The sequence below is a fragment of the Oncorhynchus mykiss genome, chromosome 12 (genome assembly GCF_013265735.2).
Source record: "Oncorhynchus mykiss isolate Arlee chromosome 12, USDA_OmykA_1.1, whole genome shotgun sequence".
In the NCBI taxonomy this organism is placed as follows: Eukaryota; Metazoa; Chordata; class Actinopteri; order Salmoniformes; family Salmonidae; genus Oncorhynchus; species Oncorhynchus mykiss.
The window spans coordinates 29,153,560-29,177,214 of NC_048576.1; the positions used below are offsets into that span (position 1 = coordinate 29,153,560).

General features: G+C 44.7%; 1 protein-coding gene across 2 annotated transcripts; it reads left to right on the forward strand.

The window, feature by feature from the left end:
• Positions 1 to 781: 781 nt before the first annotated feature.
• LOC110537369 (transcription initiation factor TFIID subunit 1) lies at positions 782 to 23,074 on the forward strand. Of its 2 annotated transcripts, none has more exons than XM_021623361.2 (39): positions 782 to 1,057; positions 1,313 to 1,427; positions 1,705 to 1,828; positions 1,997 to 2,113; positions 2,279 to 2,404; positions 2,606 to 2,847; positions 2,941 to 3,162; positions 3,407 to 3,655; positions 4,434 to 4,635; positions 4,849 to 4,959; positions 5,131 to 5,298; positions 5,432 to 5,562; positions 5,674 to 5,781; positions 5,937 to 6,110; positions 6,251 to 6,424; positions 6,615 to 6,719; positions 6,849 to 7,049; positions 7,196 to 7,337; positions 9,882 to 10,012; positions 10,120 to 10,200; positions 10,301 to 10,450; positions 10,652 to 10,777; positions 10,884 to 11,059; positions 11,165 to 11,388; positions 11,487 to 11,694; positions 11,790 to 11,961; positions 12,276 to 12,487; positions 12,659 to 12,767; positions 12,903 to 13,001; positions 13,173 to 13,350; positions 13,453 to 13,520; positions 13,677 to 13,799; positions 14,033 to 14,125; positions 14,325 to 14,477; positions 16,394 to 16,510; positions 18,061 to 18,156; positions 18,277 to 18,493; positions 21,701 to 21,875; positions 21,999 to 23,074. In XM_021623361.2, the coding sequence occupies exons 2-39, from the start codon at positions 1,314 to 1,316 to the stop codon at positions 22,204 to 22,206; spliced, it is 5,826 nt and encodes a 1,941-aa protein (XP_021479036.2). In that variant the 5' UTR covers positions 782 to 1,057; position 1,313; the 3' UTR covers positions 22,207 to 23,074. The 2 variants fall into 2 exon arrangements, with proteins under 2 accessions (XP_021479036.2, XP_021479037.2); XM_021623362.2 differs by having other exon boundaries at positions 11,790 to 11,955.
• The last annotated feature ends 581 nt before the right edge of the window (positions 23,075 to 23,655 follow it).

Here is a 23,655-nt window from a genome sequence, read left to right on the forward strand (position 1 = left end):
TTTAAATCTGAAATGTCATAGATGACAAATTGCAAGAAAAGATCACTTTGGTGTAATATGTTAACAGAATTAGTCATTTAGCTTATTAAACACAAAATCAATGTTTCAAGTGAGAATTAGGCAGGTCTGATGCCAAAAAATAAAGTATTGCCTACTTCACCTTTATTTTATTTTTGCTAAATGAGTAGTGTGTAGTTCTAGTAGTTAGCTATACCACTACATGGCAACAAAAAAAAAGTTATTAACCTACTGAAAACACTACCAAGATTTGAATTTAGTTAAACTATAACCAAGCTACTGCAAAATGTAGTTAAATGGCTATTTGAACTATCTTTATCTAGTTCACTACTCCCCAACACTGCTAACACCTAATTAATTGGATGAACATGATAAATGTAGCAAGACACATGTCATAAAGGCAGAGACAACCCAAGCCATGGATGTTCACCGAAATTCTCAGACCAGTGAGCTTGGTTACTTAAGGCCTATGAGCTAGGAGTCAGGTCAGGTAACATCAGGTAACACCAACTTGTTACATCACGTATTAAACAACACTAGTCTTGTTGTTGAGGTAACATCACGTGGCCAGTGTGCTACTGTGCCAGTGTGCTACTGCGCTTTCACACAGTCTGTGGTTGCATTGAATGGCCTTGTGCAAAAATAATGAAAAATAGCTCATGGAATACACTATCCTGTAGGTGGCGACAAAGTACGCGTCAACGGTACATTTTTTTTTAATAATAATAAAGCGGGAGGGCCATCCGTCACTTGCCATCCTTCATGGAGCGGAAATGAACTATGCGCACGCGCATTGCTCAATGTTGGTTGGTGTTGTATGCATCGACTACATTTGAAAACAATGAAGCCCATATATTTTCTTTCGAAATAACGGGTCGGTGAGATACCCACCCTTTTACAGCGTGTGGATACTGGCGTAGTGAACGGAGGTCGCATAGGGTACTAACGTTAATTTGCCAAACTAGCGGCAAATTGGGTCCGAGGATATTATCAAACTGGCCTTAATCCGAGGACAACTGGCCTTCCCAACTGTGTAAAAGTAACGCAAGTTAATAAGATCAAACCTTCAACATACCTATTTATTCAGTTTGTATGTTTTGCTGTCTGTCATTCCATCCCGTTTGTTTTGATTATCATGGGTGGGTTTGCCACCCCCTTTGTCACAAAATCAGGATTGGTATTTTAAAATGTCTAGTTTCGCTTTTGTTCAGTTAACTGCATTTAATCTACTTTGAGGACTATATAAACAAGAGAGAATAGATTAATCACACATTGACATTCATTGCTCTCTCAGGATGTCGGACTCAGACAGTGATGAAGACCAAGACCGCCCCTTCTCTCTCACTGGCTTTCTCTTCGGGAACATCAATGAAGATGGTCAGCTGGAGGGAGACAGTGTGCTGGACACTGTGAGTGACTATATTTTGTTAAAAGAATAAAGCATTCTGCATAGTGTGGAAATAAACACAACTGTTTTGAACACACACTAAAATATGCCTAACAACAGGACTGAGATGTACATTTGCTGAATATGGGTTTTGTATTATTATGTTGCTCACTTGTCCACTATGTCTTTGGTGCAATGTTACTTATAAAGTCAACAGACATTTTCACACCTGGTATATTCCAATACACTTTGGCATATCAAATGCGATGTTTGTTTGACAATTTCCTTCCACACCCCAGGAGTCCAAGAAGCACCTGGCTGGCCTGGGCTCTCTGGGCCTGGGCAACCTCATCACAGAGATCACAGCCAGTGAGGAGGACGATCCTGACGAGGATGGAGACACAGGTGGCACAAATGCAGAGGGTAAGACGAAGGGCATGAAGTAAGGCTGTGGGTGGGGTAGTACCGTGGCTGGGAACTGTAACTGGCTCAACATGACAGTCAATATGCTCCTTAGTTGTGTTTGTAAGTTGTGTGTCTGTAAATACTGTGATAAATGAGTGACTGTTTCATGTCCTTTTTCTTATGCAGGATGGGTGAAGAACGATGCCGATGCAGTTGATTATTCTGACATCAACGAGGTGGCTGAAGATGAGACTAAGAAGTATCGTCAGGCCATGGGCAGCCTGCAGCCTACCAGGAGAACAGGTGCAGTAATACCCATGCATACCCATGTATATACTGTACACAGCCATCTAGGAGTGCACATACCCTAGTGTACCAGAACAGATAAATGCATGGTATTTAATTTCCACCCTCTTTATCAGAGACTTTGCATGGCCGATAACTGGACACTTTTTCTCTCTGTCTCAGATGATGAGGATGACTATGATGCGGATTGTGAGGATATTGATGCCAAGCTTATGCCCCCTCCACCTCCTCCAAGTCTCCCCACGCCTGGTGGCAAGAAAGAGGATTCCTCTCCTACGGCTGCAAGTGGTAAGGAATGGATGAGGAAGGGCCAAAAGTGCCAGTGAAAAGATACGTTGTACTTATATTGAACAAGCATGATTCTTCACAATCTGAAAAGAAATACATGGATATTGATGTATTTAATGTCAAGAATACATGCTAGTAATTTAGTACTCAGAGTCAGAGGGGCTCTAACCCCAGCGTCTGCTATTGTTGGTTTCTCCACAGTTGGGGATGAAGGAGACGGGATCATCCTGCCCTCCATCATTGCTCCCTCCTCTCTAGTAGACAAAGTGGACTTCAGCAGCTCCTCAGATTCTGAGTCAGAGACGGACCGCCCCTCCACAGGCTCTGGGTCTGGGGGTCCTCCAACCTGCCTCAGCCTGCCCCTGGCTGGCATCATGCAGAAGGATGCTGCCAAAGCCCTGCCTGGCGTCACACAGCTCTTCCCAGAGTTCAGGCCTGGAAGGGTGAGCTGTCCTCCTTGGACACACTGTATAGGTCACCAAATATCAGAGAGCATAAATTAACGTCTATCCATCCACTCCTCTGATCCCATCCAGGTGCTGCGGTTCCTTCGACTGTTTGGCCCTGGGAAGAACATGCCGTCGGTGTGGCGGAGTGCACGACGAAAGAGAAAGAGGAAGCACCGCGACCCCCAGCCAGAGACACCCCCACCAGAGGGCGCTGAGCCCATGGAGCAGCAGGGACCAGAGAAGAAGTCTGGCTGGGACTATGAATACGCCCCACCTCCACCCCCAGAACAGTGCCTGTCTGATGATGAGGTCAGTGTGCAACAATCTCTTAGTCAGAGATATGTAGAACTGTGAAAACTTGTTTGAAATCCCTGTGAAACTGTGTGGTTATTTACCTGTATATTTTTCACAGCTTATTTATGAGAGCTTACAAGGTTTAGTAATGGGATTCAGTCGCAGTATAATTCTGTATGGGTTTTCTCTTCTTAGAAAATGAAATACTCAAAAAAATAATCTCAATAATTAATTCCTTGTCCCTCTCTCCTTCCCCCAGATCACAATGATGGCCCCAGTAGAGTCCAAGTTCTCTCAGACCGCTGGAGACGGGGACAAGGTGACAGAGTCCAGGCCTAAGGTGGCAGAGTGGCGCTATGGTCCGGCCCAGCTCTGGTACGACATGATGGGGGTCCCTGAGGATGGAAGTGGTTTCCACTATGGCTTCAAACTGAAGGAGGAGGAAGATGAGCAGGAGAAGCAGGAGAGGCCAGAACCACCACCACCATTTTCACAACCTCCCAAAGAGGTTGACAACCCATACACTTCACTGGTGCTTTAGGATTAGGGCTGAACTCACTCATTTTGCCTCGCTTTTCCACATCCTCATTAAGAAATGCTAGAAGCAATGAGTTTTAAGTGGGTGTGTTCCTCTTTTCTTGAAATATCCCAAACAGCCACCATACATGTGATGAATGGCTTAGCAATCGCGTGGCGCAGCATGACAACGTGAACGTGATTGGTCAAGAATCCCAAGCTCAGAGCATTTCCTTTATTCTAGAGTATCAGAATCTTTAATGAAAGTTGTGTTTGTGATGCTAAAGTTCGCAAACGAATGTTAGGATGTTTGAGTTGGGAAAAAAACAAGTTGTGTATAACAAACAAGTCTCATTCTTTCAAAATAACATTGCCGACGATATTCATCTCATTCGTTGTCTCATGTTATGTCGCAGCTGTGCTCCAAATCAATGATTATTTGGGTGCTGCCAGCCGTGGGCATGTGGGCAGAATTTAAATCTAAACCCAACCCAAGGAAAACTGACGTACCCTAGATTCCTTAAATCTTGCAAATTATGACCATAGTTCTTACACTTTTTAATAAATGTTGCAAATAGTACAATTTTTTAAGAACAATATCATTGCCACATAGGCCGTTTTCAACCAGATAAGTTGGTTTTTGAGTTCAGCTCCTTTTTGATTCTCAATCTTCCATTTCTAGCTACACCTTCTTCCAACTCTTAGTTAGAAGAGAACATACAACATTCTATAAAGACTTACCATGTTCTTTGTGGTTTTTTTCTGTCTAGGAGGGAAGTGGTGACGAAAAGGATGAACAGGCCCTGGAGAACGAGCTCTTTCTGATGGTCACCCAGCTTCAGTGGGAGGACGACATCATCTGGAATGGAGAGGACGTGAAACACAAAGGCACTAAGACCCAGCGAGCCAGTCTGGCAGGGTGGCTGCCTTCCAGCATGACGCGTAATGCCAATGCCTACAACGCACAGCAGGGTGAGAGACCCACCCACTCCACTCCAGTACCAATAAACACAGACTGACCTGCACACTGGAGATTCCTACCTCATTGAAATCCCATCACCAAAGCATAAACCCCAACCGTGCAGGGGTTTTAGGACTACAGTGGCAAATCTTAACTGATATAATTGTTGTGTATTTGTCTGCTTTGGGTTATCTAGGTATTCATGATGTCTATCTACACTACAGGTCTGTGTAGGAGTAACTCTCAGCTGGTGCCCCCCACTCCTCCACCCATGCCCAAAGCCCCCTCCATCGGCTCTGGCTCCAAGAGAGACAAACACCACCATGACCATTATGGTACGAGGAGGCTAGTTTACCTGGTATCTGTTGTCGAGTGTAATTGACTGTTATAATGAGGAACAATGTGAGATTACAACATATTCCTTCTTATCTCTGTTAGTTGTCATGGTGAACGTACCACTAAAGAGTACATCTATCACTACTGATTCCCTATTGGTCTCGCCACAGCCTCTCATGAAGATGACGCCCCCTGGTTCTCCATCTTCCCCATTGACAATGAGGAGCTGGTGTACGGGCGCTGGGAAGACAACATCATCTGGGACGACCAGGCCATGGACCGCATGCTCTCACCCCCTGTCCTCACCCTGGACCCCAATGATGAGAACATAATTTTAGGTACTGCCCCTTTCTTAGTGAACTGTGTGTCCACCATTTGTCAGTTAGTTTCAACATATTATGAAATATCTTGGTCTGTAACCTTTTGAATGCTTTGATCTATCCACAAATCTCTGAACTTGGCCTCTTGCAGAAATCCCAGATGAGAAGGAGTCTGAGCGTACGTCCCACTCCCCGTCCAAGGAGAACAAGAAGGAGTCGGCACTGAAGAAGAGTCGCATCCTGCTGGGGAAGACTGGGGTCATAAAGGAGGAGCCTCAACAGGTACTACAGGACTGAAACAGAGAACATAACGTAGATCTGTATCTTAAATGCCATTCTGCAGTCCCTGAACTAGCCTGTTAACTCCTTTTCTGTTTGGTCTGCTGCCTACAGAACATGTCCCAGCCTGAGGTGAAGGACCCATGGAACCTGTCCAACGATGAGTTCTATTACCCCAAGCAGCAGGGCCTGAGGGGCACCTTCGGTGGCAACATCATTCAGGTGGGCACTAGATTCTCTCCTGTGAGCTCTCTTCCTTTACAGATTGATCAGCAGTTAAAGAGGAGAATCTTAACTATAGCGTAGGATAAACTTAGCTATGTACTGAATGTTCACAGTAGTTGTATGTAACCTTCTCTGTCTATCTTTCCCTCCAGCACTCCATCTCTGCAGTTGAGCTGAGGCAGCCGTTCTTCCCTACTCACATGGGACCCATGAAGCTGCGTGGGTTCCACCGACCCTCTCTGAAGAAGTACTCGTTCGGGACGTTGTCCCAGCCAGGTCCCCACGCAGCACAGCCCCTACTCAAACAGATCAAGAAGAAGGCCAAGGTGAGGCCCCAGAACTTACCTCATCCACCTCCATCCTTCTCTCTGTCTTAACACAAGTCATCAGGAATGTGTCTGTCTGTGTGTGTTGATAACCCTGTTTGTGTGTGATTTGCGTTAAATGTATTTTTCTGTGCCCATAGATGCGAGAGCAGGAACGCCAGGCTTCTGGTGGCGGTGACATGTTCTTCATGCGGACAGCTCAGGACCTGACAGGGAAAGACGGAGACCTGATTCTGGCAGAGTACAGCGAGGAATACCCTCCGCTCATCATGCAAGTCGGCATGGCAACCAAGATCAAGAACTACTACAAGAGAGTGAGTCACTGCACTAGTCTTTCAACTACAATTTCCCTTGTATCAACATTGATTAGCATTTACTAAAAACAGAACCACCTCAGTGGTTATTTTCCTTCCTTTATTGTCTATGAGTTGTGTTTTGTTATTAACATATGTGTAAATGCACTTTAAAATCGAATAAACGTGAAACATGGCTGTTTCTCCTCAGAAACCAGGCAAGGACCCTGGAGCTCCAGACTGTAAGTACGGAGAGACGGTGTACTGCCACACCTCTCCCTTTCTGGGCTCCCTGCACCCCGGGCAGCTGCTCCCGGTCAGTACCATGTTCATTACAGTCATTTACATGACAATTTATTGATGTTTGAAAAATAATTTGCTCTGAATGAACCTGATACCCAGAAAGAGAAAATGTAGAGCTCTGTCATGTCTTTCTTTCTTTTAGGCTTTTGAGAACAACCTTTTCCGCGCCCCCATCTACCTCCACAAGATGCCAGAGACAGATTTCCTGGTGCTGCGTACACGGCAGGGCTACTTCATCAGAGAGCTGGTGGACATCTTTGTGGTTGGACAGCAGTGTCCGCTCTATGAGGTCCCTGGACCCAACTCCAAACGAGCCAACACCCATATCAGAGACTTCCTGCAGGTATACCTTGCGATACACACACACACACAGCATCTGCAAATCCACACACACTCTCTCTCACACACACACACACATTGTCACACACAAGAGAAAGCACACTTAAAGAATGCATTCTTGCCGATACTCATGTCTCCTCTTCTGTGCAGGTGTTTATCTATCGACTGTTCTGGAAGAGTAAAGATCGCCCTAGGAGAATCCGCATGGAGGACATAAAGAAAGCCTTCCCCTCACATTCAGAAAGCAGCATCCGCAAACGCCTAAAACTCTGTGCTGACTTCAAGCGTACAGGTAGAAACAGCTAACCTTACTTACCCTAGCCTCATCGAGAATCAGGCTTCCCTAGAACGGGAAGCCTGGGGAAGTTTTAATGGCAGAAAAATGGCTAAATATGGGTGGAGACTTGCAATCAGTGACGCTACGCAACACGTCAAACAAATCAAATGCCTAGTGTTGTAGGTGTAACAGTGCGTGAGGATGGTTGGGAAATTGCAGATTAAAACCCATCAAAATATGTTGATGTATGTTGATTTTGTGTATAGAGCACACTTCTGGCAAAACAGACAAACAACACGTACCACCAACGTGCATGTGAGGCGAGGGTTTATGAAATGTAACATCCAATCAAAGTCTTGCTACTGGGAGCCAGCGGACCATTCAAACCGCTTTTGCAATAAAAAGTCTTCAGACCTCCAAGGGAGGTGTGAAAGCGATGGATTTTGGACGATTGGCAACCCCAATGACTATGCGTACCCCAATACTACCGTGTAGCCTCATGTTTGTCAGTAGTACAGTATGACACACTGTCCTTCATTGTTTGAAGGACAAACAATCCTGATTTCCTCTTAAAGGGATACTGCGAAATGTTTAGGTCATTTTTCTATGTACGCAGAGTCAGACAAACTGAAGGATACCATTTTGTATCTCTGTGCTGAGTGATTACCTAAAATGTCTGCTATTTTTCTGTTTTTAAACAACTGACTGACGTCGGTTCAATTATTTGAATTCCATTTCGTTCAGTTTTTTTCTGTGAGCTGGATATGCAGTTTCTGAAGAAAGAAATCGGACCAAGTCCAAACTATGCAGTGTAGTAAGGAGTTGTAGTTTCCAACAGGCCAATATTCTGCATAGTTTAGTGCAGAAAACGTGGCAATTAACTACAATTACCATAATCCATTGCGCGTCCATCTATGTGTCTGGTCTGTGTGGAGCAGACAGGGGGACAGAGAGAAGAGAGAACTCACGATCATCAGGGATAGAAAGCAGTTGCTTTGCTATTTATTAATTAATTTTTTATTTAACTACTCAAGTCAGTTAAGAACAAATTCTTATTTACAATGACGGCCTAGGAACAGTGGGTTAACTGACTTGTTCAGGGGCAGAACAACAGATTTATACCATGTCAGCTCGGGGATTCGATCTAGCAACCTTTCGGATACTGGCCCAACGCTCTAACCATGCTATCTGAAAATACATGGTCTAAGTGATTGATAGTTGGTATTCAGCAGTCATAAAAGTATGCCTTATTTACGTTGAAGAACTACTAATTATAGGTATTTTGTCAGACAGCATAGGCAGCAGCTCGAAAGAGATGAAATGAAATAATAAAGTAATGAAATAAAGCAAATATTTAATTAAAGTAATGTGAATAAATGATGGTTAATAAGTGATAAGCAGTAATGGGTAGTCACTACCTTCATTGGAGTTTTATTAGTTGTTTTATTCTGTTACAGCATTCAACCCACATTATGCATAGTAAAAAAAAAATATATGAAATCGAAAACCGGGATTATTTTTTAATCGAACCGAAACTGAACCGACCTCAAAAAGCACCAATCGCTCAGCACTACTCTGTGTGCAGTTTGGATATTATTGAAGTTATCTTATTGTTAGCTTTGCGCAATTGCTGGAAGTCTCCCGGTGCAGTAGCCAGCTCCTCTCAAAATGCTACTGATAATCATCAACGAGATCCTCATTCTCTGTTCCATTGTCGCATAGAGATGTATAGAGATCGCAATATTGTATCTGTCTCTTTTGCGCTGCCCAACGGGACAGAGAATGAGGAAGTGGATAGAATCTTGTTTCTTAAGATTATCAGTCAAATTAACACAATATTGATTACTAGGTATAGCTTTCTAAGACTAGAAATGATCAACCACCCAGCTTTGGAGTGGTTAGGTCAATTTCTCTGCTTTTAAGAGGAGCTGCCTACTGTAACTGGAGACTTCCAGCAATTGCGATATGCTGATTTAAACTTTCCCCAAACTGCGCGCAGAGACATAAAAATAGTATCCATGAGTTCATCTGACTCTGGGTAAGTAGAGAAACAACCTAAATCTCAATCTCGCAGTATCCCTTTGACGTTTCTACTCCCGTGTGATCTCAGAGAAGTGTTGAGGTGTAAGAAAGAGCAGTGACTCTGATGCTTAGCTGTGTGAGCTCAGAGATGGTGTGCCTTTGACTGACATGCGTCAGGAAAGAGAGATGTCAGAATATTCTGGATGTGGAGTTTACTGTGGAAGTAAGGTGTGGTCTGAGGAAAGCATCAGTAAGGTACCAGAGGTTTTCATGGTCCTTCGTTAATATCTGCTGTTCTGCTCCTGCAACACCTCTGCTTTTGAGCCTACAAGACGCTTCAGTTGAAGAAATAAAAATAAATATCCAAAGGGTATAAGACCTTTGGAGAGGGGGAATTCTCATGTGACACGCGTCCATTAATCTTACAAAGCTGTAATTTGGGTAATAAGGGTGGCGTTAAGAGAATATGGTTAATATTTGTTATATGATTTAATATAATTTGCCCCCCCCCCCCCCCCCCCCCCACCCTGTTCCCAGGGATGGACTCTAACTGGTGGGTGCTGAAGCCTGACTTCAGGCTGCCTACTGAGGAGGAGATCAGGGCCATGGTGTCTCCAGAGCAGTGTTGTGCCTACTACAGCATGCTGGTGGCAGAGCAGAGACTGAAGGTAAGACTGACAGTACCTAAACAAAGAGCCTATCTGTCATATTGGTATTCATTATGGCACTGTGTGAACTACACCATAACTTTTCTCTCTCTCTCTCTCTCCACCAGGATGCTGGATATGGTGAAAAGTCCTTCTTTGCTCCAGAGGAAGAGAACGAGGAAGACTTCCAGATGAAGATTGATGATGAGGTTCAGCGCTACTCTGCTTCCTTTTCATAAAACATTGATTTTGATGTTGAAAAAAAGGATGATCTGTGATCTCACCAGTGTTCTCTGTGGTCCACCCTAGGTCCGCACAGCCCCTTGGAACACGACTCGAGCCTTCATCGCTGCCATGAAGGGGAAGTGTCTGCTGGAGGTCATGGGGGTGGCCGACCCCACAGGTTGTGGAGAGGGATTCTCCTACGTCAAAGTGCCCAACAAGCCCACTCAACAAAAGGTACTTCCTCTTTGTTTTACCCCAGTGCACTGAAACACTTCTGCCAGATCAGTACTCAGATCAGGGGGCCATAATTCCAGTCATGCGTTCGTAGCCTTTCTGACAAAAATATTTTCTGTTATAACCATTCAATTGTTTTTTGATGATTATTTAATAATTTATTACTGAGCTAAAGGTTATTTTGTTATTTGTCGTGTTTAGGCCCAGGATGACCGGGAGCCACAACCCGCTAAGAAGACTGTGACAGGGACAGACGCTGATCTGAGAAGACTGTCACTAAAAAACGCCAAGCAGCTGCTGCGCAAGTTTGGTGTTCCAGAGGAGGAGGTATTATTACATAATAATAATGTATTCAGTTCCCTCATTTCTTCCACCAACCTAAGTATGAAGGTCAGATCAATCTCTTAAACCTGTGTGTATATGTGCGTTTCAGATAAAGAAGCTGTCTCGTTGGGAGGTGATTGACGTGGTGAGGACCATGTCTACAGAGCAGGCACGCTCTGGCGAGGGGCCCATGAGCAAATTTGCCCGCGGGTCCCGCTTCTCTGTAGCCGAACACCAGGAGCGCTACAAGGAGGAGTGCCAGAGGATCTTTGACTTGCAAAACAAGTGAGGCCATCTCATCCTCCATTCCCCCTTTATCCAGATAATCATAATTCACCACCCATTTCCTATAGGGATGATGTGATGTTCTACCCTCTACTTGTTCTCCAGAGTATTAGAGTCCACAGAGGTCCTGTCCACAGACACAGACAGCAGCTCAGCGGAGGACAGTGACTTTGAGGAGATGGGGAAGAACATTGAGAACATGCTGCAGAACAAGAAGACCAGCTCCCAACTGTCCAGAGAGAGGGAGGAGCAGGAAAGGAAGGAGCTGCAGAGGATGCTGATGGGAGAGGAGAGTGACCACAAGGGACGCAAAGCACGCAAGGGCTTCTGTAAGTGGCGTGTGTGTGCATGTGCGTTTCAGGCTTTTTTCATGTGTGTTTACTGGAGTGTGTGTGCAAGTCAAATCTCTCTCTGTGTGTCCCTACAGCTAGTGCTTTGTCCACGGGCTCCCATAAAGATGACGACACGTCCTCGGTCACCAGCCTGAACTCGTCCGCTACGGGACGGCGCCTCAAAATCTACCGCACCTTCAGAGACGAGGACGGCAAGGAGTATGTCCGCTGTGAGACTGTCCGCAAACCCTCCGTCATAGACGCCTACACCAGAATCAGAACCACCAAGGACGACGACTTCATGTAAGTTCGTCCGTGTGTGTGTTTAATATGAGTGTTTGGTCTGTGTGTAGTGTACCCAACCTCACACGGTCTTTGTCTGCCTTCTGCCAATGTAGAAAGAAGTTTGCGCTGTTTGACGAGCAACATAGAGAGGAGATGAGGAAGGAGCGCCGGCGGATCCAGGAGCAGCTGAGGAGGCTGAAGAGGAACCAGGAGAAGGACAGGTTCAAGAGCCCCCCTGAGAAGAAGGCCAAGAAGATCAAGGAGAGGCCAGACCTCAAGGTAAAAGTAAGCTTGCCAGCCCATAATGATTCATCTCCAAGACTATCCTCCCCTGCTTTTCCATAACCTGCCGTCTGTTTTCCTGCTGACCTGCTGTCTCGAAAATAGGATAATTTCTTTCAAGATAAACCTTCCTCACTTTTTTCACACTTTTCTTTATTAGCAATATGTTATATTGCTTATAATAAGCATGATAACGTAATGGTTGGTGTACTACGGTGAAGGTAGCATGATGTGATGCAGTGACTTGCAGTCCACATTGTTATGTACAGTGTTTGTCTGGTTGTTAACTACATCTCTTCTTACCCCCTCTGCCCTAGCTGAAGTGCGGAGCTTGCGGTGCCATCGGGCACATGCGAACCAACAAGTTCTGCCCACTGTACTACCAGACCAATGCTCCGCCCTCCAACCCGGTTGCCATGACGGAGGAGCAGGAGGAGGAGCTGGAGAAGACTGTCATCCACAATGACAACGAGGAACTCATTAAAGTGGAGGGAACCAAGATCGTCCTGGGCAAGCAGCTCATCGAGAGGTACACACCACACGCACACTGACAGGAGAGGGGGATAGTTCTAATTTCTTTTCCACTTTCTTTGCGGACTAAAAGCTCCTATAGTGTTCATTATGCTCTCAACGTCTGTCTAAATGTTAGGGATATTACCTTGTGCTGCTGTGTAAAGGACCATGTTGTCTCCTCTCACAGTGCTGATGAGGTGCGCAGGAAGTCCCTGGTGCTGAAGTTCCCCAAACAGCAGCTTCCCCCCAAGAAGAAGAGACGTGTTGGGAACAATGTACACTGTGACTACCTAAATGTGAGCCTGGTTGCCAGTTACCATATTTTGCATTGGTTGCGTGTGACTATTCAGTTAAAGCGAGCTCTGGAGAATATATTTATATAGTTATGCCTTAGCTCTCTGTGGTTTTTGTTTTGTTTCATCCTCTCACAGAGGCCCCACAAATCCATCCACCGCAGACGCACTGACCCCATGGTCACCCTGTCCTCAGTCCTGGAGAGTATTATCAACGACATGCGGGATCACCCCAATGTAAGACACACACACCCACACACCTACAGCACACTGCAAGACCCACACACACCCACAACCCACTGCTTACAGACAGACAGTGCCTACACTCCTCCGACCGTTTCTCTCTCACAAACACACACACACACACTTTTTTCTCTCTAATTGGGTTGTCTTTACCTCTTGTCACAGACATACCCCTTCCACACACCAGTCAATGCCAAGGTGGTGAAGGACTACTATAAGATCATCCCTCGTCCCATGGATCTGCAGACGCTACGGGAGAATGTGCGCAAGCGTGTGTACCCCTCCCGGGAAGAGTTCAGAGAGAACGTGGAGCTCATTGTCAAGAACAGTGCGACATACAATGGTACAACTCTAAACCACTTGAAGCCTTAGAGAATGACTCATATTTTACTGTGACCGACTGTTCTGTAACTTATTGAGACTGTAATTGTTGCGGTGTATTCAGGTGCCAAGCATCCAATAACCCAGGTGGCTCAGACTATGCTGGACCTTTGTGATGAGAAACTGAAAGAGGTACGTGTGAATGTTCACGCTGATGGATTCTGGATGGGTTTTAGACACCGACTCATTTCTGGAGGAGGAGGATCATGTTCAGCAACTCTTGGAAGACAATGGAAGTGGCCTTCAATAGTACTTAATTAAACGGGTACATTCCTTTGTCCTGTGCAGAAGGAAGACAGGCTGGTGAGACTGGAGAAAGCCATTAACCCCCTGCTGGACGATGATGACCAGGTGGCCTTTTCCTTCATCCTGGACAACATCGTCACTCAGAAGATGATGGCCGTGCCTGACGTGAGTGGAGCTCCACCCAATCATCAGGGTGTCTGCTTTCTTTCGGGCGCTCTGGATGTCACTGAGACTATCTGCTATTTGTATTTTCTTTGTGACTGAAGTCATTTCACTGAGCAGTTATTTCTTTGCTCTTTAAATGTAAAAAAATATTGAGAATTCTGCCAGTAGTTCAATCAAGCGCACAGTGTGATAGTGTGATAACTGTCCTTACTCTGCCTCTGTCTCCTCTTCAGTCTTGGCCGTTCCACCATCCAGTCAACAAGAAGTTTGTTCCAGATTATTACAAAGTGATAGTCCAACCCATGGACCTAGAGAATGTCCGCAAGGTGAGTTATGGGAAGGAGACTTCAGTGTTAGCCTTGAGGAAAACCACAACTAGACCCCTTTTGGATCCCTATGATGCCAAGATGGATCAAACCTATATGTAGTTGATGGTAATATTTGTATTATACAGGTAGATGGTCATATGTATAATATAACCATTAGTGTTATTTAAAAGTCTCCCTGTGTGCTGTGGTCCAACAGAACATATCCAAACACAAGTACCAGAACCGGGATGTGTTCCTGTTTGATGTCAGCCTGGTCCACACCAACAGTGTCAAGTACAACGGACCAGACAGCCCTTACACCAATACGGCCCTGGAGATAGTCAACGTATGCAAGCAGACCCTGGCAGAGGTGTGTGTATGAAAGATAAACTATAAGAGAAGCTCATAATGAAACTACACTGAACAAAAAATGTAAATGCAACATGTAAAGTGTTGGTTTCATGAGATGGAACAAAAGATCCCAGAAATGTTCCATGCGCACAAAAAGCTTAATTCGCTCAAATTTTGTGCACGTATTTGTTTACATCTCTGTTAGTGGACATTTTATTAGGCGTGGCATATCAATAAGCTGATTAAACATCATGATCATTGCACAGGGCTACCTTGTGCTGGGGGCAATAAAAGGCCACCCTAAAATGTGCAGTTTTGTCACACAACAGAATGCATCAGATGTCTCAAGTTTTGAGGGAGCGTGCAATTGGCATGCTGACCGCAGGAATGTCCACCAGGGCTGTTTCCAGAGAATGTAATGTTCATTTCTCTACCATAAGCTGCCTCCAATGTCGTTTTAGAGAATTTGGCAGTACGTCCAACCGGCCTCAACCGCAGACCACGTCTATGGCGTCGTGTGGGCAAGCAGTTTGCTGATGTCAACGTTGTGAACAGAGTGCCCCATAGTGGCGGTGGGGTTGTGGTATGGGCAGGCATAAGATACAGACAACGAACACAACCGCATTTTATCGATTTGAATACACAGGGATACCGTGACGAGATCCTGAAGCCCATTGTCGTGCCATCCATCCGCCGCCATCACCTCATGTTTCAGCATGATAATGCACGGCCCCATTTCGCAAGGATCTAAACACAATTCCTAGAAGCTGAAAATATCCCAGTTCTTGCTGAGGATCGACGTGTACGACAGTGTGTTCCAGTTCCCGCCAATATCAAATAAAATAAAATGTATTTATAAAGCCCTTCGTACATCAGCTGATATCTCAAAGTGCTGTACAGAAACCCAGCCTAAAACCCCAAACAGCAAGCAATGCAGGTGTAGAAGCACGGTGGCTAGGAAAAACTCCCTAGAAAGGCCAAAACCTAGGAAGAAACCTAGAGAGGAACCAGGCTATGTGGGGTGGCCAGTCCTCTTCTGGCTGTGCCGGGTGGAGATTATAACAGAACATGGCCAAGATGTTCAAATGTTCATAAATGACCAGCATGGTCGAATAATAATAAGGCAGAACAGTTGAAACTGGAGCAGCAGCACGGTCAGGTGGACTGGGGACAGCAAGGAGTCATCATGTCAGGTATTCCTGGGGCATGGTCCTAGGGCTCAGGTCCTCTGAGAGAGAGAAAGAAAGAGAGAATTAGAGAGAGCATATGTGGGATGGCCAGTCCTCTTCTGGCTGTGCCGGGTGGAGATTATAACAGAACATGGCCAAGATGTTCAAATGTTCATAAATGACCAGCATGGTCGAATAATAATAATAATAAGGCAGAACAGTTGAAACTGGAGCAGCAGCACGGCCAGTTGGACTGGGGACAGCAAGGAGTCATCATGTCAGGTAGTCCTGGGGCATGGTCCTAGGGCTCAGGTCCTCCGAGAGATATCCAGCAACTTTGCACAGCCATTGAAGAGGAGTGGGACAACATTCCACAGGCCAGAATCAACATTCTGGTCAACTCAATGTGAAGGAGATGTCACGCTGCATGAGGCAAATTAATGGTGGTCACACCAGATACTGACTGGTTTTCTGTTCCACGCCCCTACTTAAATTATAATTTTTTTAAGGTATCTGTGACCGATTCCCAGTTATGTGAAACACATAGATTAGGGCCTAATTAATTTATTTCAGTTGATTGATTTCCTTATATGAACTGTAACTCAGTCAAATCTTTGATATTGTTGCATGTTGTTTATATTTTTGTTCAGTATAATTAATTGACATCTTTATGTCTTGTCAGATGATGAATCATATTTATGGCTTCATTATGTTGCCTCTGCCAAGGATAGTTTGATCATTTGACTGTTGCTTGATATCTCCCCAGTATGATGAGCACCTGACCCAGCTGGAGAAGGACATCTCCACAGCTAAAGAGGCAGCTCTGGATGCAGCAGACCTGGATAGCCTGGACCCCATGACTCCTGGAACCTACACACCACAGGTAGCAATATTCCTGTCCCATGTATGGCCCAGAAACAACCCAGATACTAACAGTAAGACCTTAGAGTCACCACTTAAAGTACCTCAACACGCCCTTCACCTGCTCCAGAGTTGGGGAATGCCACTCTTCTCCAAAGACCTACTTTTTAACCTCTGTCTGCTGTCGTCTCTCCCTCCATATTACATATACCTCTTCACATTCTAGTCTTTCTCTGCCTTGTCATTCCTCTTTAGCACTCTTGTATGTGTCAATTTAGTAGCTGTTTCTATAGTTTATCTATGCCTTAGTCTCTACAGTGGCTTGTGAAAGTATTCACTCCACTTGGCATTTTTCCTATTATGTTGCCTTACAACCTGGAATTAAAATGGATTTTTGGGGGGTTTGTATCATTTGATGGACACAACATGCCTACCACTTTGAAGATGCAACATATTTTTTATTATGAAACAAACAAGAAATAAGACAAAAAAACAGAACTTGCTTTTCAAAGTCAATACTTTGTGGAGACACCTTTTGCAGCAATTACAGCAGCAAGTCTCTTGGGGTATGTCTCTATAAGCTGTGCTCATCTACCCACTGGGATTTTTTCCCATTCTTCAAGGTAAAACTGCTCCAGATCCTTCAAGTTGGATGGGTTCCACTGGTGTGCAGCAATCTTTGTCATACCACAGATTCTCAATTGGATGATTACATACGCACGCACCACTTTTCCGTTTTTATTTTTGATCATTTTTTGAAACAAGTCATTTTTTCCATTTCACTTCACCAATTTGGACTATTTTGTGTATATCCATTACATGAAATCCAAATAAAAATACATTTTAATTACAGGTTGTAATGCAACAAAATAGGAAAAATGTCAAGGGGGATGAATACTTTTGTAAGGCACTGTATATTCTCCTTCCTACCATGTGTTTATCTCTTCTCCCTCTTTCCTTTCTCTCTGTGTGTGTGTGTGGTGGGGGCGGGGTGGGGGGGGGGCAGCCTGCTGATGTGTTTGACAGCAGTGCCTCTGTGAGCCTGCACAGAGAGACCAGCCTTTTCTCTGAGGTTGAGGCATCTCTAATGGCTGTTCCAGAGAAGAGGGGGGTAGGGCAGGTACGGAGAGAGATCACCCAGGAGTGCAACGGGCATCTGTCTCATCCAGGGGTCACCTGGCTTTTAACCACCCTCTCCCCTCCCATTCCCCCCGTTCCTCCTTGCACATTCACCTGGTCCTCCCTTCCAGTTCTTCCCTCTGCATTCCCACAGTGTGGATCCTGACTGGTGCATGCTCCTCCTAACTAGGAGCCATTCTAAGATCCCTTTGTGCTTTTCATTCCTAAGACAAAGATGGTTCCTTCCCATAACTAATTTGGTTCATTTGTCTGCCAGTTTCGCTTGTATGTTACTTTTGCTCCTAATTGTTACTGCCTGTCATACTAGCATTCTGTTTGCCTGGCCAATTATACATTTTCAGGCATCTCCATTGCTTCACAAGTTATCACTGTCTTTCCCCAGAAGTATCTTTTCCGGTCTTAGTGTCGCTTAACTTCTCCGTGTGTCTCCAGGGTCGTCATAGAAGGCTAGGAGAGGAGGAGTCGGACGTGGACATCGAGGGCTTCGAGGAGGAGGATGACGACGGGAAGCCCAAGACACCAGCTCCTGTAAGACTAAGATCATGAAGAAACAGAGAGATGGTTTTTGAAAGAGAGAAATGGCAGATTTGAAGACAGTCTGTAGTTCAGGCAAATTAGCTATTTTGATGATGATGACCTGTTCCGCAGGCAGAGGATGGCGAGGGAGACCTGGAGGATGAGGAGGATGAAGAGGAGATGCTGCTGCTGCCGCCCCGCAGAAGGCTGCAGGGCCATGAGGATGATGATTATGACGAGGATGAAGGCTCCAGTCGGCCAGCCCAGGCCAGCGTGCTGTACCAGGACCTGCTCATGTCAGACGGAGAGGATGACGCCAGCGAAGAGGAGGGAGACAACCCGTTCTCCTGTGAGTCACACTAGGGTGGAGCTTGTCATAGGATGGAGTAAGATGGTGAATAGAGATGTGCTTTGGGTAAAAAACGTTCACCCAAATGACAAAATGACACATTGGTTTCCTTACCCTGTAAGCAGTCTATAGACACGGTATAACATCAATCCAAGTTTCCCTGCCACTGTTTCCACATTTCTTTTTTAGCATTTGTCATGGGACCGATATCATGATAAAATGATCTGTGACTTTGTTGAGCTTCACAATCAATTTTAGATGCTTTCAGACGATTTGGACATGATGCATGAAAAATGCTAATATCTGTCCCATGACTTTAATGGGATTTGTGCTACAAATGTGGAAACAGTAGCAAGGAAACTAAACCAAAGCATGGATTGCTGTCATACCCTGTCCATATTCTGCTTACAGCAGGGGTGTCAAAGTCAAATGGACGGAGGGCCAAATAAAAAAATCAGCTACAAGACGAGGGCCGGACTGTTCGAATGTTCATTGAAAAATTTTTAAATGACGCATATAGTCTAGTGAACCTAATTGAACCTACTGAAAACCTAACAAATATATTACAATATGATCAGATAAATAAAGCAATATTTTCTTATGGCTCTGTCAGTAATCTTTAATTTTCAACAGACACAAAAGACAAATTTCCTTTATATAAATATCCCCATAACATGAACATTAAATGAAAGAAACCGGTATTCAAGGCACCATCAGTAGACTATATTTTCTATTTTAGCAAAAGTGGGCTAAATTTACTTCAAAGAAAAAACAATAATAGCAATTTTCTATCATCCACTCAACTGAAATATTTTTAAAATATAATTGGATTGAAATACAAAAAAATAAAGTGCAAAAATCTATTAATCAAAAACAACACTTTGTTTAAGGAGAAGTAACATGCAGTGAAAACAAATATTAAATTTTAACTTTTAAACTTGAACTGAGTAAAAACTCTAAATATGTGATTGCACAGTAATGTTCACTTGTTTGAGGTTGAGGGTGATACTTGGTGGTGTCCCATCTTTTCCACAAGTTCATCAATGTTCGGGGTAAGGCTCTGAGCTGAAGAAATCCTCAGAATTGAGTGGAGGTGTTCAGCAGTAAGTCGACTTCTGTGTGATGTTTTGTTCAGGTTCATCAAAGAAAACAGTTGTTCACACAGGTATGTGCTGCCAAACATAGACAACGTTTGAGCAGCCTGGATGCGCAGCTGGGGCATTGTGCCGGGGAGGAAACGGGCGAACTCCGCAGCACCCACTGCCGCATATTTTGCCCTCAGTGCATCATTGCATTGGAGGTCAATCAACTCCATTTGGAGGTTTGGTGGTGAGCTTTCCACGTCAACAGCAAATGGGTTACCGAGCAGTTCCAACCTGCTTTTTTGTGCTTCAAAGTCAGCAAATCGGCGTCGAAAGTCAGCGGCAAGCATACCTATTTTATCAGCCAACTGTGTGCTCGGGAACGCACTGGTAGAGAGCTTCTCTTTCATGGTCTGGCAGCTGGGAAAGTGGCTCAAATTTTCTTTCCGCATCTGCGTCTCCCACAGAGTCAGTTTGGTTTTAAATGCCTTCACTGTACTGTACATATCAGAGATGACACGATCCCGACCCTGCAGCTGCAAGTTTATTGCATTCAGATGACTCGTAATGTCACACAGAAAAGCCATTTCACACAGAAACATTTCGTCTCGGAGTTGTGTTGTGTCTTTCCCTTTGCTGTCCAAGAACAGACAAATCTCCTCACGAAGCTCGAAACATCTTTGAAGCACCTTTCCCTGGCTTAGCCATCGCACCTCTGTGTGATAAGGCAAATCACCATGCTCCGTTTCTAACTCCGTCAGAAATGCCTTGAACTGGCGGTGATTCAAACCTTTGGCTCTGATAAAGTTAACTGTGCGCGTGATGATGCTCATTACATGCTCCATTTTCAAGGCTTTACCGCACAACGCTTCCTGGTGTATGATACAATGATAAGCTGTCAGCTCACCTGTCGCGTTTTCCTCTTGCATCTTTTCCCGTATCTTCGCCACCAGTCCGCTCCTGTGTCCACACATCGCAGGTGCTCCGTCGGTTGTCAAACCCACGAGTTTTTCCCAAGGCAGCTCCATCTCATTTACACATCTTGACACCTCTTCATACAAATCATGCCCCGTAGTTGTGCCATGCATAGGACGTAAAGCCAAAAACTCCTCTGTCACGCTTAGGTTGGAGTCCACTCCGCGGATGAAAATTGACAACTGGGCAATGTCAGAAATGTCGGTGCTCTCATCCACAGCCAAGGAATATGCAATAAAATCTTTTCCCTTTTTCACAAGCTGCTCTTTTAGATTGATGGACAACTGGTCTACTCTCTCGGCAATGGTGTTTCTGCTCAGACTCACATTTAAAAAGAGTTGCCTTTTTTCTGGGCAAACTTCGTCACAAACTTTAATCATGCAGTTTTTGATGAAATCCCCCTCCGTAAATGGCCGGGCTGATTTAGCGATCTCTTCTGCCAAAATAAAACTGGCCTTGACAGCAGCCTGGCCTTGTGATTTGGCTTTTTTGAACAGAGCCTGTCGAGATTTGAGGCCTCGTTTTAATTCCTCTGCCTTTTGTAGCCTTTGTTCCATGTCCATATTCTTGTTTTTGTCCGCGTGTTTCGTTTCATAATGTCGTCTCAGATTATACTCTTTCAGTACCGCCACACTTTCTCCACACAGAAGACACACAGGTTTTCCAGCTACCTTCGTGAACATATACTCCGACTCCCACCTTGTTTGAAACCCCCGGTTCTCAGTATCCACCTTCCGTTTTGCCATTTTTGATGGGTATCTGAAAGTTAATTTTACTGTGATGCTGACGACTGCTGTGCCAATAAATATTGAAATGAAGCAGCCTACTGCTCGGTGCGTCACCTTTGCATTGTGGGAAATGTAGTATTGGTGCGTGTAAAAGATCTGCGGGCTGCCGGCTTGCTGCGGGCCGGTTCTAATAATAAATCAAGATCATCCCAGGGGCCGTAAAAAACCTTCTTGCGGGCCGGATGTGGCCCGCGGGCCTTGACTCTGACATATGTGGCTTACAGGGTAAGGAAACCAATGTGTCATTTGGGTGAACTTTCCCTTTAAAATCTACATCCTATGATTGGAGGATTTCTGGAGTACATTAGGGACTGTTTGAAATGTGAGGTTCTAACAGTGTTGCCTCTCCTGTCCTGCCCCAGCTATCCACCTGTCAGAGAGTGGCAGTGACTCAGACAGAGAGGTCGAGGTGCGTCCCCCGCCCCCTCCCAGACCCCACCATGAGACGGCCCGCATGGGCCTGGAGCAGGACGAGAGCATGATGTCATACGGGGAAGAGTTGCCGGATGAGACCCACCTGGAGGACAGTAATGTCAGGTACAACACCATGGCCGACACATTATATACAGTACAAGGTGTATTTGCATCGTTGTTTGGATCTTGGGCCCTATTAACCCATACTTTACCCTTCCCTCTCTTTCTCTCCCCGCTTCCCCATAGTTATGGGAGTTATGAGGGTCAGACCCACACCCAGACCTCCAGCATGGGCAATGGAGAGGGCTACGGCATAAGTGAGGAAGAGGAGGAAGAGGCAGCTCGGAGGAGAGGTCCCAGTGTGTTGTCCCAGGTGCAGCTGAGTGAGGATGAGGAGGACAGCGAAGAGTTCAGGTCCATTGGGGGAGAAAGTGACTTAGACTCAGACAACTAGAAGTGTTCCTGCATACATATATACACACACACACACACACACACACACACACACACACACACACACACGCAGACACAAATGCTCTTACAACCATAAACACAGACAGAGAGAGCCACACCTATACACAGGAATAGATGATCTCAGGCTCAGTAAATGAATACACCCTGAAGTTGCAGGCTGAATTACATTCACGTACTGTCATAACTTTATCTGGTGTCAGTCAATCCCTCAGTGTTAGACTTTGTTTGCTGCCCAGTCATTAACACACCGATAACGTCTCTACAATTAAACTTCTCTGTGAGATAAATATTGTACAAAATATTAAATCAATTGAAAGTGAGCTCTTCTATTATGGCAGGATTACATTGTAGTTGATGCTTTTAGTCCATGTTTTCTACTGGTTATGCTTTTTTCAATGTACCAACACGTGTATGTATGTATGTATGTATGTATGTATGTATGTGTGTATATATATACTTTTTTTTTTTTTTTTTTTTTTACAATGATTTACCTTGAATAGCATTTTATTTCATGGTTGTGCAAAAGTTTGATTGTTGAATATTTGAATAGTCAACTTTAACCATTGTCTGTTAGCAGTGCCAGGTCTCATCCTAACCTTGTGTCTGTGAGACAGAGTTGAGTGCTTGCATGATACTCTTATTCCCCATTAACTATTATGATTGCAGCCTGGATGTTCAGGCATTTGAGATGTTTCCTAACAATTAGGAAACTCTCAAACTTTTAAGGAGATCCTAAATAAATGCTGTAAAACCAGATATGATGCCTTCATCTTTTCATGACTAAATGTTAACAGTATCTTAAAGTTGTCATGCATGTCTTGCTTATCAAAATAAGGGAATATTAGGGAGCTACAGTTGCTGTCTGCAGGGCATTGTCCAAAGACTGTGTTGCCATGTTGAGTGTTCTATTACCAAGGTGTTTCATTTTTTCCTATCCTGCCACACCTTTTTCCTATCCTGCCACACCTTTTTCCTATCCTGCCACATTTGTATCTTATTCATGACAGTGGTCATTAAAGCTGGTGCATTTATTTTTTTTACCTTTAACTTATTTTCAATGATGGCCTAGGAACAGTGGGTTATCTGCATTGTTAAGGGGCATAACAACAGAATTGTACCTTGTCAGCTAGGGGATTTGAACTTGTAACCTTTCAGTTATTAGGCTAATGCTCTAACCACTAGGCTACGCTGCCGCCCCAACATGAACTCTGCTCCACAGTAAACAGATTATTATTGTAGGGAGTCACATAGATGACGTGTCAAGTATAAAGTTTCCCTCCTTGAGGACTTTGTGTGTGGACAAAATATGCTAAACTCAGCAAAACAAAAAATGTCCTCTCACTGTCAACTGCGTTTATTGTCATGCTGGAGGATCATGTCAGGATGAGCCTGCAGGAAGGGTACCACATGAGGGAGGAGGATGTCTTTC